The sequence below is a fragment of the Protomyctophum parallelum genome (assembly GCF_964188405.1).
Source record: "Protomyctophum parallelum genome assembly, chromosome: 8".
Classification (NCBI taxonomy): domain Eukaryota; kingdom Metazoa; phylum Chordata; class Actinopteri; order Myctophiformes; family Myctophidae; genus Protomyctophum; species Protomyctophum parallelum.
Genome location: NC_139703.1, coordinates 8,806,056 through 8,821,712, shown reverse-complemented (window position 1 = coordinate 8,821,712; position 15,657 = coordinate 8,806,056). Strand labels below are relative to the sequence as shown.

The following is a 15,657-nucleotide window of genomic DNA, read 5'->3' as shown; positions in this document are numbered from 1 at the left end:
CTGTAAGTAAGCTTATAGTTGTCTGTCTCATTGTTAGAATTCAAATATTGATAAAGCAACAAAGTGTAAACCCGATCTGTAGAGGTTAGGGAGTTTATGCCAATGTGATGTGGTTATGATTTGCATGTCTGCTCTCAGCAGATTCTTTTTTTTTTTAAGATTTTTTTTTGCGGCTTACACCTTTTATTGATTTTTGAAGGGACAGACAGTAGGCTGACAGGAAACGGGAGAGAGATGGGGGGATGACATGCAGTAAAGGCCGTGTCGGGTCCGGGAGTCGAACCCGCGGCACACTGCGACTGGATTACCAGTCCGGTGCCCAGACCGTTACGCTACGGCCTGGGCCCTCTCAGCTGATTTTAATTAAATACCTGTACTGTACTACTGTATCTGAAAAGATCAGATTGTATTACATGTCTGAAATGACCCGGTTACCTCAGGGATGCAGGACATCTTCAGGTTCTTAGCACGTTAAAGAGTTGGTCAAAATCGATGTAAACGATCGATGCCAAATATGATCCTTACTTTGTATTCATCATAATTCTTTCGACCGCGGTCGAGATTATGGATTTCACAATGCCACGCCAGACTTCCCAGTCCTTCAATTGCCATCCCCAGTTCCTGCTGATGAATGTGTCTCTAGTGATGAGGGAATGACAGTTTTCTACCTCTGGTCTTGAGGCAGGATTCCAGAGAAGAAGGGAAAAATATAACCTCATGAACCTCATGATAGCAGTGGCCAGCAAACTGTGTTCTTCTGGATCGAACTAGTGAAGAAACACTTTGTACTAGAAGGTTCAATAGCTGTCCATGTTTAAAAGAAAATATTTCAGTGCTCTGCATCAACATAAAAAGTCATTTATAATAATATCTAAAATGCTATAGCTGTTTATTTCAGCCCCAAGTTTATTTAGAAATGGAACATTTTGGATTTTCTTTTTAAAGATATCACAAGCAGTTACTATTTCAACAACTTCCGAATTTCTCTGTGAAATTCTCATTCCAGAGTAAATTGCCGCAAAATGTGGTTAAAGGAAGCAGAACGACCCTTTCTGGCTTCAATTATGTAGATCCACAATGTGCAGCTGTGTCCCCGTCTCAATCTGGGGCGGCCAGGAGCAATAGCTTGTCGGGAGAGGCATGTCAAATGATCAAATACCAGGTTGTCCTTTCAGAAATGTGGCCTGACGAGTAGCTCGCTGTCCACATAACTTTATTAGCGCTATAGGAAGGATCAATCAATCCACACTGTCAAATTGAATCAATGTAAAAACACTGAACATAATGATTACAGATCGTTAACGGTTTATAGTTGGGGGGGGGGGGGGAAACCCCCACAAAGAACACACCAGAGTGGCACTCCAAAAAGAAAATATATTATTGTTCTAATTAACTATACTACACTAACGTGCTTTGCCTTTATCACAGCTGCTATGCCAAAACACATTAGCAGCCTGAAGTAGCACATTACAACTAAAAGTCTGTCTGTTTAATTTTGGAGTTCTGCTATCATGTATTCAGCCTCAGAGGCAATCGGAGGAAGCGTAAAGACACTTCAGTCTTACATGATTACATGAGATGACCCCGATCCTCTCTCCTTTCTTCCTCTTTCCTCGTCAGCACCCTTTCGACCGGCGGATACCGAGAACATGGTCAGCTTCGACACGTTCGGGGACAGCCTCGGCCGCTACAACATCTTCCACTACCACAAGGAGGGCCGGCGCTACGTGTACCGCAAGGTGGGCTACTGGGCCCAGAACCTGACCCTCAACACCCACCTGATCCCCTGGGGGGCCGGCCACGGCCACGCGGCGCCCACCTCCCAGTGCAGCGACCCCTGCCGGAAAAACGAGATCAAGAGCATGCAGCCGGGCGACGTGTGCTGCTGGATCTGCATCCCCTGCCAGTCCTTCCAGTTCCTGCAGGACGAGTTCAACTGCGCCGACTGCAGCTTCGGCCAGTGGCCGCTGGCCAACCTGACGGGCTGCTACGACCTGCCCGAGGAGTACATCCGCTGGGAGGACGCATGGGCCGTCGGGCCCGTCACCATCTCCTGCCTCGGCATGACGTGCACGCTCTTCGTCGTCGGCCTCTTCCTCAAGCACAACGAGACGCCCGTGGTGAAGGCGAGCGGCCGCGAGCTCTCCTACATCCTGCTGCTGGGCGTGCTGATGTGCTACTGCATGACGTTCATATACATCGCCAAACCCTCGACGGCGGTGTGCACGCTGCGCCGGCTGGGCCTGGGCACCTCGTTCGCCGTGTGCTACTCGGCGCTGCTGACCAAGACCAACCGCATCGCGCGCATCTTCAGCGGCGTCAAGGACGGCGCCCAGCGGCCGCGCTTCATCAGCCCGGCCTCCCAGGTGGCCATCTGCGGCGCGCTCATCTCCTGCCAGCTGGTGGTGGTGGTGGTGTGGCTCCTGATTGAGACCCCGGGCGTCCGGAAGGAGGTCAGCCCCGAGAGGAGGGACGTGGTCACCCTCAAGTGCAACAGCAAAGACTCCTCCATGCTCGTGTCGCTCACCTACAACTGCATCCTCATCATCCTCTGCACCGTCTACGCCTTCAAGACTCGCAAGTGCCCGGAGAACTTCAACGAGGCCAAATTCATAGGGTTCACCATGTACACAACCTGCATCATCTGGCTGGCCTTCCAGCCCATCTTTTATGTCACGGCCAGCGACTACCGGGTAAGTTGTCACGTTACCGAGATGCGTTCTTTTTTTTTTTTTTTTTGCGGCTTACGCCTTTTATTGATTTTGTAAGGGACAGATAGTAGGCTGACAGGAAACGGGAGAGAGATGGGGGGATGACATGCGGTAAAGGCCGTGTCGGGTCCGGGAGTCGAACCCGCGGCACACCGCGACTGGATCACCAGTCCGGTGCCCAGACCGTTACGCTACGGCCTGGGCCCCGAGATGCGTTTTGATTAAAGATGGCGTTCCGTGATTTTTTATTTTTCTGTTTTGTATGTGTCTATGGAGTTAGCTTTACTAGTCTAATAGACCCCCAGGTGTGGTTAGAAAATATTACTCTTAATAGACCCCCAGGTGTGGTCAGGTGGGTGGTGCCACAAAACCAGGTATACTTAATGAACTGGTGGGTGTGGCCACATAAAAACATAATTTTAACACTTTCTGTACACTTTTTTTCTTCCTAGTATAAATTAATCATAGTACCTGATGATCATGTTTTACGGGGTAAACATCTTTAAATGAACAACAAACAAATAGTGGAATCATTTCTTGACAGCACATAGTGTAGTGCCATCGTCTGATTGCTATTGAGTAGCGGTCAGCATCGCCAGGGCAAATCTGATGACGCATTGCGAAAAGGGCTTGTTTTTAGCTCGAGAATAGGAGTTTTTTTTATTGATTGATTGAAATATGTATTAACAGTTTGCAGAATTACAGTACATTTCAAGCACAAACTCAATACAAAGACTGTTAACTGTGAGTGAACAACCCAATTAAGCATTACACTTGTTTACAAGAGGGTCCACCTTGTTCAATTAATCAAAACATTTAGAGACGTACAAATAGACACTTCTATATACCGGTAGTCAAAGAACAGAACAGGAATTCATCATAAAGGAAGCAAAAAGGGAAAAGAAACATATACAGTGAGGGGAAAAAAGGGTGGGCGGTGGGGGAAATGCATCCTTGTTGCACCAATACACAATACTAAGTTCAGGGAATATTTGACCTTCACATAGAGATGTCCTAGATATAAATCTGAAAAGAGGAAATCTTTAGCATGTAAGACAATGAACACGCAAGAAGAAAAGAGGAAAAGGTGTTCAATCACATGTAAAATGATAAACGTATGCATGAGACACTGGGGGGGGAGGGTCCATTTGGTTGAATTTGAGTTGAGTTAAATTAACCCTTACTTAAATGATACCTTTATGATCCCATTCGTAAAAAAGTGTCTTAAGAGGTGTGAAGAAGGGGTGGGGGCGGAGGGAGGGTGATGGGGGGGGTCTCGTGGGGAGAGAGGGAGAGAGAAATCCCCTGACACAATGACCTCTAGAGAAACAGAATGCATGATGGGAAGTGAACGTACCTACATGTCGCTGTGCATAACCGTGTGCAGTGGAGTGTAATAGAGTCCCAGCTGTGTCCCCTGGCTGTCCAGGGACCACAGCATGGCTCCCAGGGACCCTTTACTTCCTCCGGGCCCCAAGGCGGGGGCCTGCAGTATACCACGACGGGCTCATCAGATGCATGGACACAAAACATCACTTTGCCATATGAATAAATCATTACTGGAGGCAGCGACTGAATTGGCCAATATACGGCAAAAGATTGTGAGTTTCCACCACAGTCACGGAGACGTGAGTCTGATTACTTATACTTGCTCGCTGTTGTCGTGCACCGTAAATATAGCAGACGTTTAATGTGTTGCGTGCTTGTAGATCCGCCACTCACAGAGAATAAATCTGGCATCGCTTGTGTTTCCCCATGTTGTATACAGTACCTTGTTCAGATGCTGTTGTTGCAGCTTGATATGTTACCGTCAGGTCTCCTGCCAAACGGCCAGGTATAAATTCTGAGCCTTTCATGAAATGTTAAAGCAAACTAAATTGCACGCACTGAGCCATGAATAACACATTTGATTGCAATATGAAATATTGAGGATATCCTCGCTGTCCCCTGAGGGAAGGGGCCCTGCTCGGATGCCAGGGCTGGCCATCTCATCTCCACAGCAAACAGAGCTGATTAAACAGCCCGCTGCCGATGTGAAACATTCCCCGCACCCCTGTGAAAACACTGTTGTTGGGTGACATATTTGGTGTGACAAATATCAGTAATCTTTACAACAGCATCCTGTCAACATAATGAGTTCTCTCTCTCTCTCTCTCTCTCTCTCTAAATACAAAAAAGAAGGGAGGAAAAAAAGCGATGTGCTATTGACTTATCCATGTGATTTCATGTCAGCTACTTTGCAGCCTCACAACTAGCTCTGGTCCATATAGCCTCCTGCACTTTACTGCCGTTGCATTGAGGCTATGCGACCGTTCTATTTCCTGGCTCGCATGAAATACGGACCAACCTCTCCTCTGTTACGAAAATAAAAATAACATTTCACCTATACTCACCAATACAAAGGCGGGTTGTGCCATTAGAAAGCCTACTTTCCTTAGTGGAAGCACTCTGAGCCCCTCCCCACCCCCACACGTATAACATTTTCTTTTTGGCCAGAAAGGGATTATTTTTCACCGGGGGAAATGTTTTCTCTATGAGGGTTCTCTCTTGGCAATATCGGTAGAGGGCGGAAAAACAAATCCCTTTCTGGCCAAAAAGTACATTTTATACTTTTTTTACGTGGTGGGGGGCTCAGAGAGCGTCCACTACGGAAAGTATACAGGCTTTCTAATGACACAACTCGCCTTTGTATTGGTGAGTAGGTGAAATGTTCTTTTTATTTTCATAACAGAGGAAAGGTTGGTCCGTGTTTCATGAAATACTATAGTAAAGTAAAAAAAATCACACCTGTGTGAAGTGAGGGGTGCTATATGAAAGTCTAACTCATTAGGTGATGTAATGGTGATATGAAACAAACGGTGCAAACATTAAACGCCATTAACAATAAAGAGACAATATGAAATGACACATTATGACGTAAGTTTTCCCTTCATTGTCAATGGCGTTTTCAAAACAAACAAGACAAACATTAATCCTGTGTATATCAAAAATACCTAATACAAAAGTACAGTACAGTAAATGTATTACACCACTGATCCCTGTTACGGCTTTGTCATCCTTTATTGATTAACATCCTTCCAATCATCAGTGCTATCATCCTCACACCTGCCTGGACAGTTGAATGAAGAAACGACGTGTGCCTTTGAAGCATGGGGCAACAGCCAATAAAGCAATCAAGCAATATAGCAGTGGCAGATATTGTCAACATAGTGTGAGCTCAGGCCTCATTCACACGTATCAAACACTGATCAAGCAAATGTTTGGTCGAACACCACCAGCAATCAGCAATCAAACACAAATGTTTGGTCAAACCATGTGACTCCCATTGGAAAAGCATTGTGGTGGCCTAAAAAAACGACCAAACATTTGCTTGAACAGTGTTTGATACGTGTGAATGCTGTGATTTGGGATGCCATAACTTCTTTTAAATTATTAAAAGAGCGAGCAATGCTTGGTAAATTAGGTTAATGTTGGAGAAAACAAAGCAACAGGTTCCCTAGCTCCTCGCCTTCTTTACTCGTCTACACAACAGCGAGTGTGAGTCTGGAAAACCCAAGGACTCCAAATATACAGTACAAAGCTCTACAATAAACATATAACACAAAGCGCAATTAAATGACCATATGCAGTATGCACACAGTGGACATTTTGCCCTCACATCATACATGGATGGGAACCCCTTTTGGTGGCTTTAAGCGTTATGTTACTGTAGCTATTGAAAAATAGCAGATCTACAAGCTCATACGAACTTGGAGTGCCGAGCTACGAACTTGTAGGTCTGCTATTTTTGAAGAATCTGCTGGAACCTGGCTGGAACAACATATTTTCAGATGGGGATCGGCAGCCGAATACATATAAATATAATTTTTGGGATCCTTGACATGAAATATTGAATACCACTGACAGAAACGTAGGTATTTCAGATAACCTTCAGGATTTAAAAGACTTTTTTTAAATGTCGATGTCAGGTCTAAATTAAGGCAGTATCCCCAGTGAAGCTCTTGGGGAATAATTCAATTTTGAAGATATGCACACAACAGCAGTGGCAGGTATAGGACCATGTTAGCCATGCTCCACACGTGTCTACCCTGTCCAACACAACCCCTTTTCATCTGAAGATATAGGACCATGTTAGCCATGCTCCACACGTGTGTACCCTGTCCTAAACAACCCTTTTCATCTGAAGGTATAGGACCATGTTAGCCATGCTCCACACGTGTGTACCCTGTCCTAAACAACCCTTTTCATCTGAAGGTATAGGACCATGTTAGCCATGCTCCACACGTGTGTACCCTGTCCAACACAACCCCTTTTCATCTGAAGGTATAGGACCATGTTAGCCATGCTACACACGTGTGTACCCTGTCCAACACAACCCTTTTCATCTGAAGGTATAGGACCATGTTAGCCATGCTACACACGTGTCTACCCTGTCCAACACAACCCTTTTCATCTGAAGGTATAGGACCATGTTAGCCATGCTCCACACGTGTCTACCCTGTCCAACACAACCCTTTTCATCTGAAGGTATAGGACCATGTTAGCCATGCTCCACACGTGTCTACCCTGTCCAACACAACCCTTTTCATCTGAAGGTATAGGACCATGGTAGCCATGCTCCACACGTGTGTACCCTGTCCAACACAACCCTTTTCATCTGAAGGAGTCTTTTCTGCAAAGGCAGATTTCTTGCCTTCTGCTCTTCCTAAGCAACATCTTGTTGAATTATTAAAACCACTTAACGGCTCATTCTTATGCAGTATATGCTGTCCTCATCTTTAGTTCTATTCACAACTATTTCTGATTTAAAGAACAGAATGTGTCTGTGTGGCCCCTCCCATCATGTGTGCCTGCCTGGCGTTGCTGAGGTTATAAAGGCTACACAAAACCTTTTCTACCTTTACATCTTACCCTGTCTCGGTCTCCAGGTGCCGTGAAGAAATGTCACACTCCAAGGTATTGTTTATTTTCTTTTGAATCTGGAGTCCCAACCCAATAACTGGCACGTGGTGTGACGGGGCACAGGGCATGTAGTGTGACGGGGTGGATGATATCGCAAAAGGGATAAAATCAAGTGAAAAGGAGAGAGAGAGAAAGAGAGAGAGAGAGAGAGAGAGACGTACGTTTTCTCCCTGCATCTCCGCTGACTAAGATCACAGGGCCCTGCATGAGCGCAGACGCTGATTAGCTCTCATCCACTCCTTGGTTTCTGCTGAACCCCCACGGACCCACCCAGCGCTTGGGCGACAGACGACCGGTCTGCAAAAGACCAAATAAATGATAATGTGAGTTCATGCCGCGACCGGGCTGGTTTATACCCGGCTATATACAGTAGCTCCGGCCTGGTAGAGAGATAAATGTACAATAATAAGCCTGCATAAAACAACAATGTGTCCACTCAACTGCCCCAATAGTCGGTGCCAACCTCACGTTAATACCATCATTAGCATTCAAAGGAATATCAGAAACCTGCTGTGGCAAAATGGGACGGTTGGAAAATGCCCCTGCCACCCATCATCATGCGATACTGGGTTATAGACAAAACGGGGGTGTATTTGAAAATAAAACACCAGACGGCACATATATCGAGGTGTGCATGCGGGCGGATTCAATGAAAGAAGGCCTGGCAATATTGACTACCAGTCAAATAAACAGCTAATTTACACCTCTCTTGGATGCTGCTTCGGGGGCCACACAATCCTTAACTGATCTCTTCCTCCTTTACTTTATACCTGATCTATCTTATTTTCTGCATTAAAACTTCACACCGCGTGAAGTGAGGGGCGCTCTTATCATCGTACATCATCCATTCATTGTCAATGGGACAATGTGTAGGAGGAAAACAGACGATTTGCTCGTCTACATATTATGACGTATAAATTCTCCATTCATTGTCAATGAGAATTTAATGTTTGTGTAAGACGAAGATCTACACTATAGCTGAATATAGAAGGGGCTAGCGCCCCTCAAACAGAAGGCTATATTGGGTGAGGTGAGTGAGTCATCTTTCCATCTCTCTCTTGTTGTTCATAACACCACCAGGTGCAGACGACCACCATGTGTATCTCCGTCAGTCTGAGTGGCTCTGTGGTGCTGGGATGCCTCTTTGCCCCCAAGGTCCACGTCATCCTGTTCCAGCCCCAGAAGAACGTCAGCACACTCCGAGTGGCCGCCACCCGCTTCAGCGTCAACACTGCCCCCGGCTCCAGTTTCTCTCAAGGTACAGCCTACCGACTAACCAGTGTTGTTTTTGTCCACTAAAACTAAGACGAGGGGCGGTGGTGGCTCAGGGGTAGAGTGCCTGGATGGTAACCGTAAGGTTGCCAGTTCGAACCCGGGCTCCCCCAGAGTTACTGTCGAAGTGTCCTTGAGCAAGGCACTGAACCCCTAATTGCTCCCGATGTGCTAGTTGGTGCCTTGCATGGTTTCCGCTGCCATCGGTGAATGAATGTGTGTGTGAATGGGTGAATGTAATGCACAATCTATGTAAAGCGCCTTGGATAAAGGCGCTATATAAATGCACCATTTACCATTTACCATTTACGAAAAATGTTCGTCGACTACCTTTTTCCACTGACGAAAATGAAATGGAAACTAAATAAAAACTAAGCTGTAATGACTAAAACTAAGACTAAATATATTGACAATTTAGTCAACAGCTAAAAACTACACTAAAATGCTAGGAAGGGACTAAGGGACAAGAGATCCAGTATATGTCATTTTACACTAGATTGCATGCTGAAAATAGCAGATCTACAAGCTCACAACGCGTCGCAGCGTTGCGAGCTTGTAGCAAGTGTAAAAACAGTCATTGCGACGGCATCAAGGCCCGCCAAAATTCATTCATTCATTCAAATCTTATGACATTTAGTCGACTAAAACTAAACATTCCAGGTGACTAAAATGTGACTAAAACTAAATGAACTATTCAAGAGACTATGTCTAAAACTAAAATAGAAATTTGCTGCCAAAAACAACACTGCGACTAACACAATGTACAACATATTCCTGACGTTATCGTCACCAGTGGTGGGGAAAGTACTCACATTTTTGAGGGGCGCTAGCCCCTCCTATGTCCAGCGTTGAGGGGCGCTAGCCCCTCCTATGTCCAGCGTTGAGGCGCTAGCCCCTCCTATGTCCAGCGTTGAGGGGCGCTAGCCCCTCCTATGTCCAGCGTTGAGGCAGGTGCATTGTAAACACAAACATTGTCCTAACACAATCATTCAATGCCATGCATTGATAATGAATGGCCAGTTTTACGTCATTGTCCCAACACAAACATTAAATGCCGTTGACAATGAATGTGCAGATTTGAGTGTTTATTCCAACACGGACATTGAATGCCATTGAATGCCATTTTTGAGTGTTTGTGTAAACACAAACACTGAGGACGCAAATTGCGATTGGCCAGGGGCCTATTTCACGAAACCTGGATTAGAGATTAAGCCAGGCTTTAACACATATCCTGGCTTAATATATCCTGGATCAGTGCTTAACCGGTTTCATGAAAGCTGGTTGATCTTGCCAGATTAACTTAACCAGTTAACCTGGATATGTTGAGGCTTGATTCGGTTTCATGAAAGTGATGCTACATAAGTTACCATGGAAACTAATGCTTTGGACTTAGCCTGCTCCGGACCAGGCTAACAGCCAGGTTTAACCTAATCCTGATGTCTTTACTGTTCATTAAGCAGTCAAACTGATCACAAACCAATGATGTTTTCCAGATTTATTCAATTATTATGGGTTTATGTTGCCTTATTTGTATCGGTCTGCATTAAAGGACTAATTTAAGCACTATATAAAATCAAATAACCAAAATATATAGGCTGCACAACATACATTGACATAACAACGCGTCATCAGAGCGGAGGGAGGGGCGTCAGCTGCGACTCCGCGGCTCCGCCCACCCCCCGGGGTAAGATTTGTGATTTGTGATTTGCTCTCGTTCACTGCAATGCAATTTGCGGCATTTTCAAAACAATATTGCGCAGAGTAGCGATTATCTAACGTATTTGCAATGCCATACGTTGAAAGATCTGTTGCCCGCGGACAAGGCACGTTACCTCCGCAAGTTAGATATTATCGGCATAGGTGTTTGCCGTATGTGATTAAGGATTGGAAAAAGTTGCATTGGCAGCCATAGAAAATTCTGCCCGGGGTAAAACACCGGATGTGATGTTTTTGGGCGTTCCTGTCTTGTTAAAAAACCGGCTGTGACGTTTTTGGGCGTTCCTGTCTTGTTTCGTGTCAGTGTATCATGACAGCTTGTGAGCTTGTAGATCAGCTGCTTTTGGTGAATGTTCCCCATGAATAGGTTTGCTGTCGTGCAAGTGCACGGTTAAGAAGAATTATTATATTATATTATATTATTATTTATTTATTTTTGTAAAAGTGAAAACCACTAAATATTACCATTACTCATTGTTTTACAACATATTACCATTGTAACGTTTCACCCACTACTAGTCCTACATACTTACACCTAGAAACCCCATTCAAACCTATTTAGGTTCATCCTATGGTGGACATGTGTGCCTGAAAAGGAATCTTTTAAATGTTTCATAGTTTTAGAAATATAGTGCTTTCAAATTTTAGACATTTATAGGCAGATAGTGGCACTTAAAAAAATCACTTTCACCTAGAAACTCCATTCACACTTTGTAAAATTCAGCTTACTGTGGAGACACATGCTGGAACTTTTTACTTTGAAATGTTTTGTAGTTTCTGAGTTATTTAACTTAAACGCCCAATGCATTCTCAATGGCAATCGCACAAACTTTGGCATGCTACATGAACCCATGACCCGGCCCTGTCTGGACAACAACCCCCTTCCCCAAAGGTTATGGCCAAATATCACAATGCGACAATGTCATTATGCTTACAATATTAAGAATTCTGTTTTAAGTTAATAGTAGTGGTAAAATGTAAACTATATTTTTGGGGTAGTTAATCATTCAGTCTATCCACTATTGAGAGTATGTTCTCTCTTTAATTACAGCAGCAGTATTTATTTTAGAAGCTTAAGTCCTATCAGTAAGTCTTGAATAGATTAGTAAAAATAATGAGATATACAGAAGGGGGCTGTAATGCAACTATTAAGGATGCAAACTGCCTTAATACCCCATGAAGAAGAAGGATCAGTAAATCTGTGATCCACATAAGGGGTCTATAGACAAAAAGCCAGACTGTCTATTAAGCCAGGCTTGCTGATCCCGGCTCGCCAAATCCACCAATTCTGAGCCTCGCTTGGCTTTAGTGGAACGGAATAAACCAGGCTGTAAAGATCAGGATTTAAAAAGCCTGGCTTTGGCCTAAATCCTGGATTAGTTAATCCAAGTTTCGTGAAACAGGCCCCAGAATGAGATGATGTAGCCTATGATGTGTGATTTTTGTACTAAGTAAAACTACTCTGCTAGTAAAGTAAAAGTCAAGAATAAAAGTCCAAAAGTATCTAAATGTACTTCAAGTACCAACATTAGAAATTGGATGTCCTGTTTCATGTTTTTTTTTCAAATGTTATTTTGAAAAATAGCAGCTCTATTGCAATGCGACGCATTGTGAGCTTGTAGATCGGCTATTTTCAAATGGCCGAAATGTGTAGGCCTATAGAAAATACTCAAGTAAAGTATAAATAGCCTACCCCCTAAAAAACAAACAAAAACAAACCTACAGTAGGGAGTAGGCCTACTTAAGTAAATGTACTTGGTTACTTTCCACCACTGATCGTCACATTACGTCCACATACTGTGTGGGTATGTTCAATAGGTCAGTGGTTCCAAAACCTTTTCAAGGACCCCCAAATTGACACTAATTAGCCTGCGGACCGTCTAAAACCGTCTCGACCCTTTGGTGTGTTTAGGGCTTAACACTGCCGATATTAGGAATTCAGTTTCCACTCACACCACACAAAATGTATATTCCTAAAAAGTATTATTGAGTATCTTTGTATTTTGCTTGTCTTTTGCAGCGTCAGCCTCAGTTGTTCCGACAGTGTGCAACGGGCGAGAAGTGGTGGATTCCACGACGTCCTCCTTGTGAAGATCAGAAGGGTTCCTCTCCAGTTCCTCTGTAGAAGTGGTGGATTCCACCACATCCTCCTTGTGAAGATCAGAAGGGTTCCTCTCCAGTTCCTCTGCCAAGCATTGTAAACAGAGTTCTACTGCATAATTAATCACTAGTCCAGAATCAGGTGTTTCTGATTATTAAAAGAGGTCACACAGAAGGTCATGTTGTTGTCCTCTAAGTGCTGTGAGTACAAAATGTCCTGATTCTTTTTCTTCTTTGACTAGTAGCGAGTTTGAAAAGAAATGCCAACGACGTTCCATCTAGACCATTTTTTTATTAAAGATTCTACTTGCGACATTGAGTAAATTATAGTAAATCTGTTAAATGTAATATATACAGGATGTTTTTAATGTAGATTTGGTGAACCAGTTTGTGCTTTCTTGTAATTTATGTAAATAAAGAAAATGTGATTTTTATTAATATTAAAATGAGCGGGCTTATTGACTATTCTGTCAAGTACCTTAGTGGACTATGTGGAACTCATAGTAAATACAAATCTGATTTTCAACCACAATATCCACGCTGATGTTATTTCAAACTGTTTAAAAGGCCTTTGTGGATCAGGAAAGCTGTGGATTGTAACATGACTAAATTATTACTTTATACAATTAAGAAAATCATAATGATCATAAATACATACTGAAACCAGATTAAGGAAAGTTTATGCATGTACTATGTAAACTCTTAAATTCCATTTTCCAGCCATTCAGTTGCAAAAAGTAAATAAAAAATAATCTGGGGACCCCCAAACTAATTTGACAACCCCCCAGGTTGAGAACCCCTGTGCTAGACGCTGGAGTAAACCACTTATTCCTAATATTAAACATCTTAGTGGACACTAGTATTAGTTTTGTGCAATGAGAGACAATGAAGTAGTCCCAAATATTAATCATCTGCTAATACTGGATGAAATTCACCAAAGCTGTCCCAAATATGTCCAAATGTGACCTAACGCTGCCATCTTCTGGCCAATGTGTGGTCTTATTCTACAAGAAATCATCAGTACTTGGATCTGTGACAGTGGTTGAGTAGCCTACAGTACATGTCATGACATTTTCAGAGCTTGAGATTACAGGGTCAGAATTACCGGTAGAGTCTTCCTCTATACTGCCAAAATTTGTATCGCTACAATGTGGCTGTTGTGAATACTCATACTCCCCACATGGAAGGTTTATTTTTGTCTTTTAACTTAATGAGAGGACTACGTTAACTACTAACTCAGATATGCTCCACCTACAACAGCAAGGCTCTGTAAGGATGGTCAAAACAGCGCAGGACATCAGCAGGACGTCAGCACACCAGACTGAGCTGCCAGACCTGTACATGTCTACGTAGCCTACTTGAACTTCACCTGACAATATGACACAGTTGAGAGTAGGTATAAGAAAGACTTAGGAATATGACTCTGTCACTGTCACAATGGCCTTATATAATAAAGTAATATAGCTGAATTTGATAAAGTAATTTCCTCTTTCTCCCAACTGTGACATCATACATTGGCATAAACGGTATATAGAGTAGGGTAATTCAATTTTACCCTAGGCACATTCTCATTGAGAGGAATCAATCACTCAGTTATAATTAGACCAGGGGCCTAGCCAGATTTTGGTACCATTTTGGTATTTTTGTATTGTTCTGGACAACCGTGGGTCTGACCAACTCTACACCGGGCACGGCACTCACAGTGGGGGTGTCGAATTTGAAGACGGTGGGGCAAACAGTTGTTGAGTTATGTGTATTACAGCTGACAGACAGAGGTGTGGTGCATTTATAGATAGACTATACCTGTGCCCGTCGGCCTACTTGGGAACGATGCAACTTGGGAACCTAATAATACCCGTTTTAACCATCTGTCTGTGTTGCTTTTGTGCCCATACTGTATATGGAGATCTCTGTATCTGCCTGTATGCAAACTGACTGTGAAAAGTGGACTGTAAGTAATCAAATTGCAGGTGTGGGGTTGCCATGGACATATATAAAGGTTCCGCCCTCCCGTCGACACACATGACTCTGACGAACTGCAGCGGCCAATGGAGGCATCTATTTCTTATCATCATACATCATCATACATCATATTTCATAATGCTTTAAATAGTATGTGACGTGTCAAACTAGGGGGTTTTCACAATTCTGAATCCAATGATTACTTTTGCACGAAAAACACTCCTTGGCCTACATTCAGCCATGGCCACTTGCCCAAATGTGCCCAAATGTGATGACCTCATCACAGAGAGTGACATGGAGGTACAGGAGGATGATGGAGTCGGGCCGTGAAGTTCAAAATGAGGAGAATAAGAGAGGGTATGACGACAAAATAAAAGGGAAAATGGTATGTCTATAGCCCAGAATGTGAATACAGAAGAAAGATACATGTTTGGAATGAGAGCAGTGACCCAAAAGTGATCCACATGCGGTATAGGAACTAGTTAGGTTCATAACCTGGACAAGTGGGGTAATCAGATCAATGAGACTTAAGAGAGAGTAACAAGGAGTGGACAGTAATCATAGAATGTAGGTCAAAGCAGCAGAGGGATGATGTGAGGACTTGAGTGAGATAATTTGGTTCCGACCTAAATTAATGTGTAGTAAAATATATACAGGCTACACGAGGCCAGACAAATGACACCACTCAGAGAAGGGAAGAAGGAGCTTAGGAAATCAGTACTGTATGTACAACATTTGACGAGTTTTAGTTTTAGATTGGATTAGATGTCTTTATTATCCACAAGGGAAATTTGTTTTGCTCAGGTCAATGCATACATACAGGACAATACATAACATAGCATGTCCATTATCAGCGCTCAGTCCAGTTCATCTGCCTTTGTGTGTGTGTATGTATGAAACTGGCACTGCCCTTTGCCATCTTGAATTTAGAGGC

General features: G+C 43.5%; 1 protein-coding gene across 3 annotated transcripts in view; it reads left to right on the top strand.

Moving 5' to 3' along the window:
- Positions 1-12,781, top strand: part of grm2a (glutamate receptor, metabotropic 2a) — a gene marked incomplete at its 3' end in the record, with an annotated part of 44,000 nt that extends 31,219 nt beyond the window's left edge. The window contains exons 4-6 of one of the 3 annotated variants that reach the window (XM_083772142.1): positions 1,621-2,693; positions 8,754-8,931; positions 12,682-12,781. In XM_083772142.1, the coding sequence (XP_083628268.1) occupies positions 1,621-2,693; positions 8,754-8,931; positions 12,682-12,752 (1,322 nt within the window). Of the gene's footprint in view, positions 1-1,620; positions 2,694-8,753; positions 8,953-12,681 lie in introns of all 3 variants that reach the window. The other 2 variants (XM_083772144.1, XM_083772143.1) reach the window with 2 other exon arrangements.
- Positions 12,782-15,657: the final 2,876 nt, after the last annotated feature.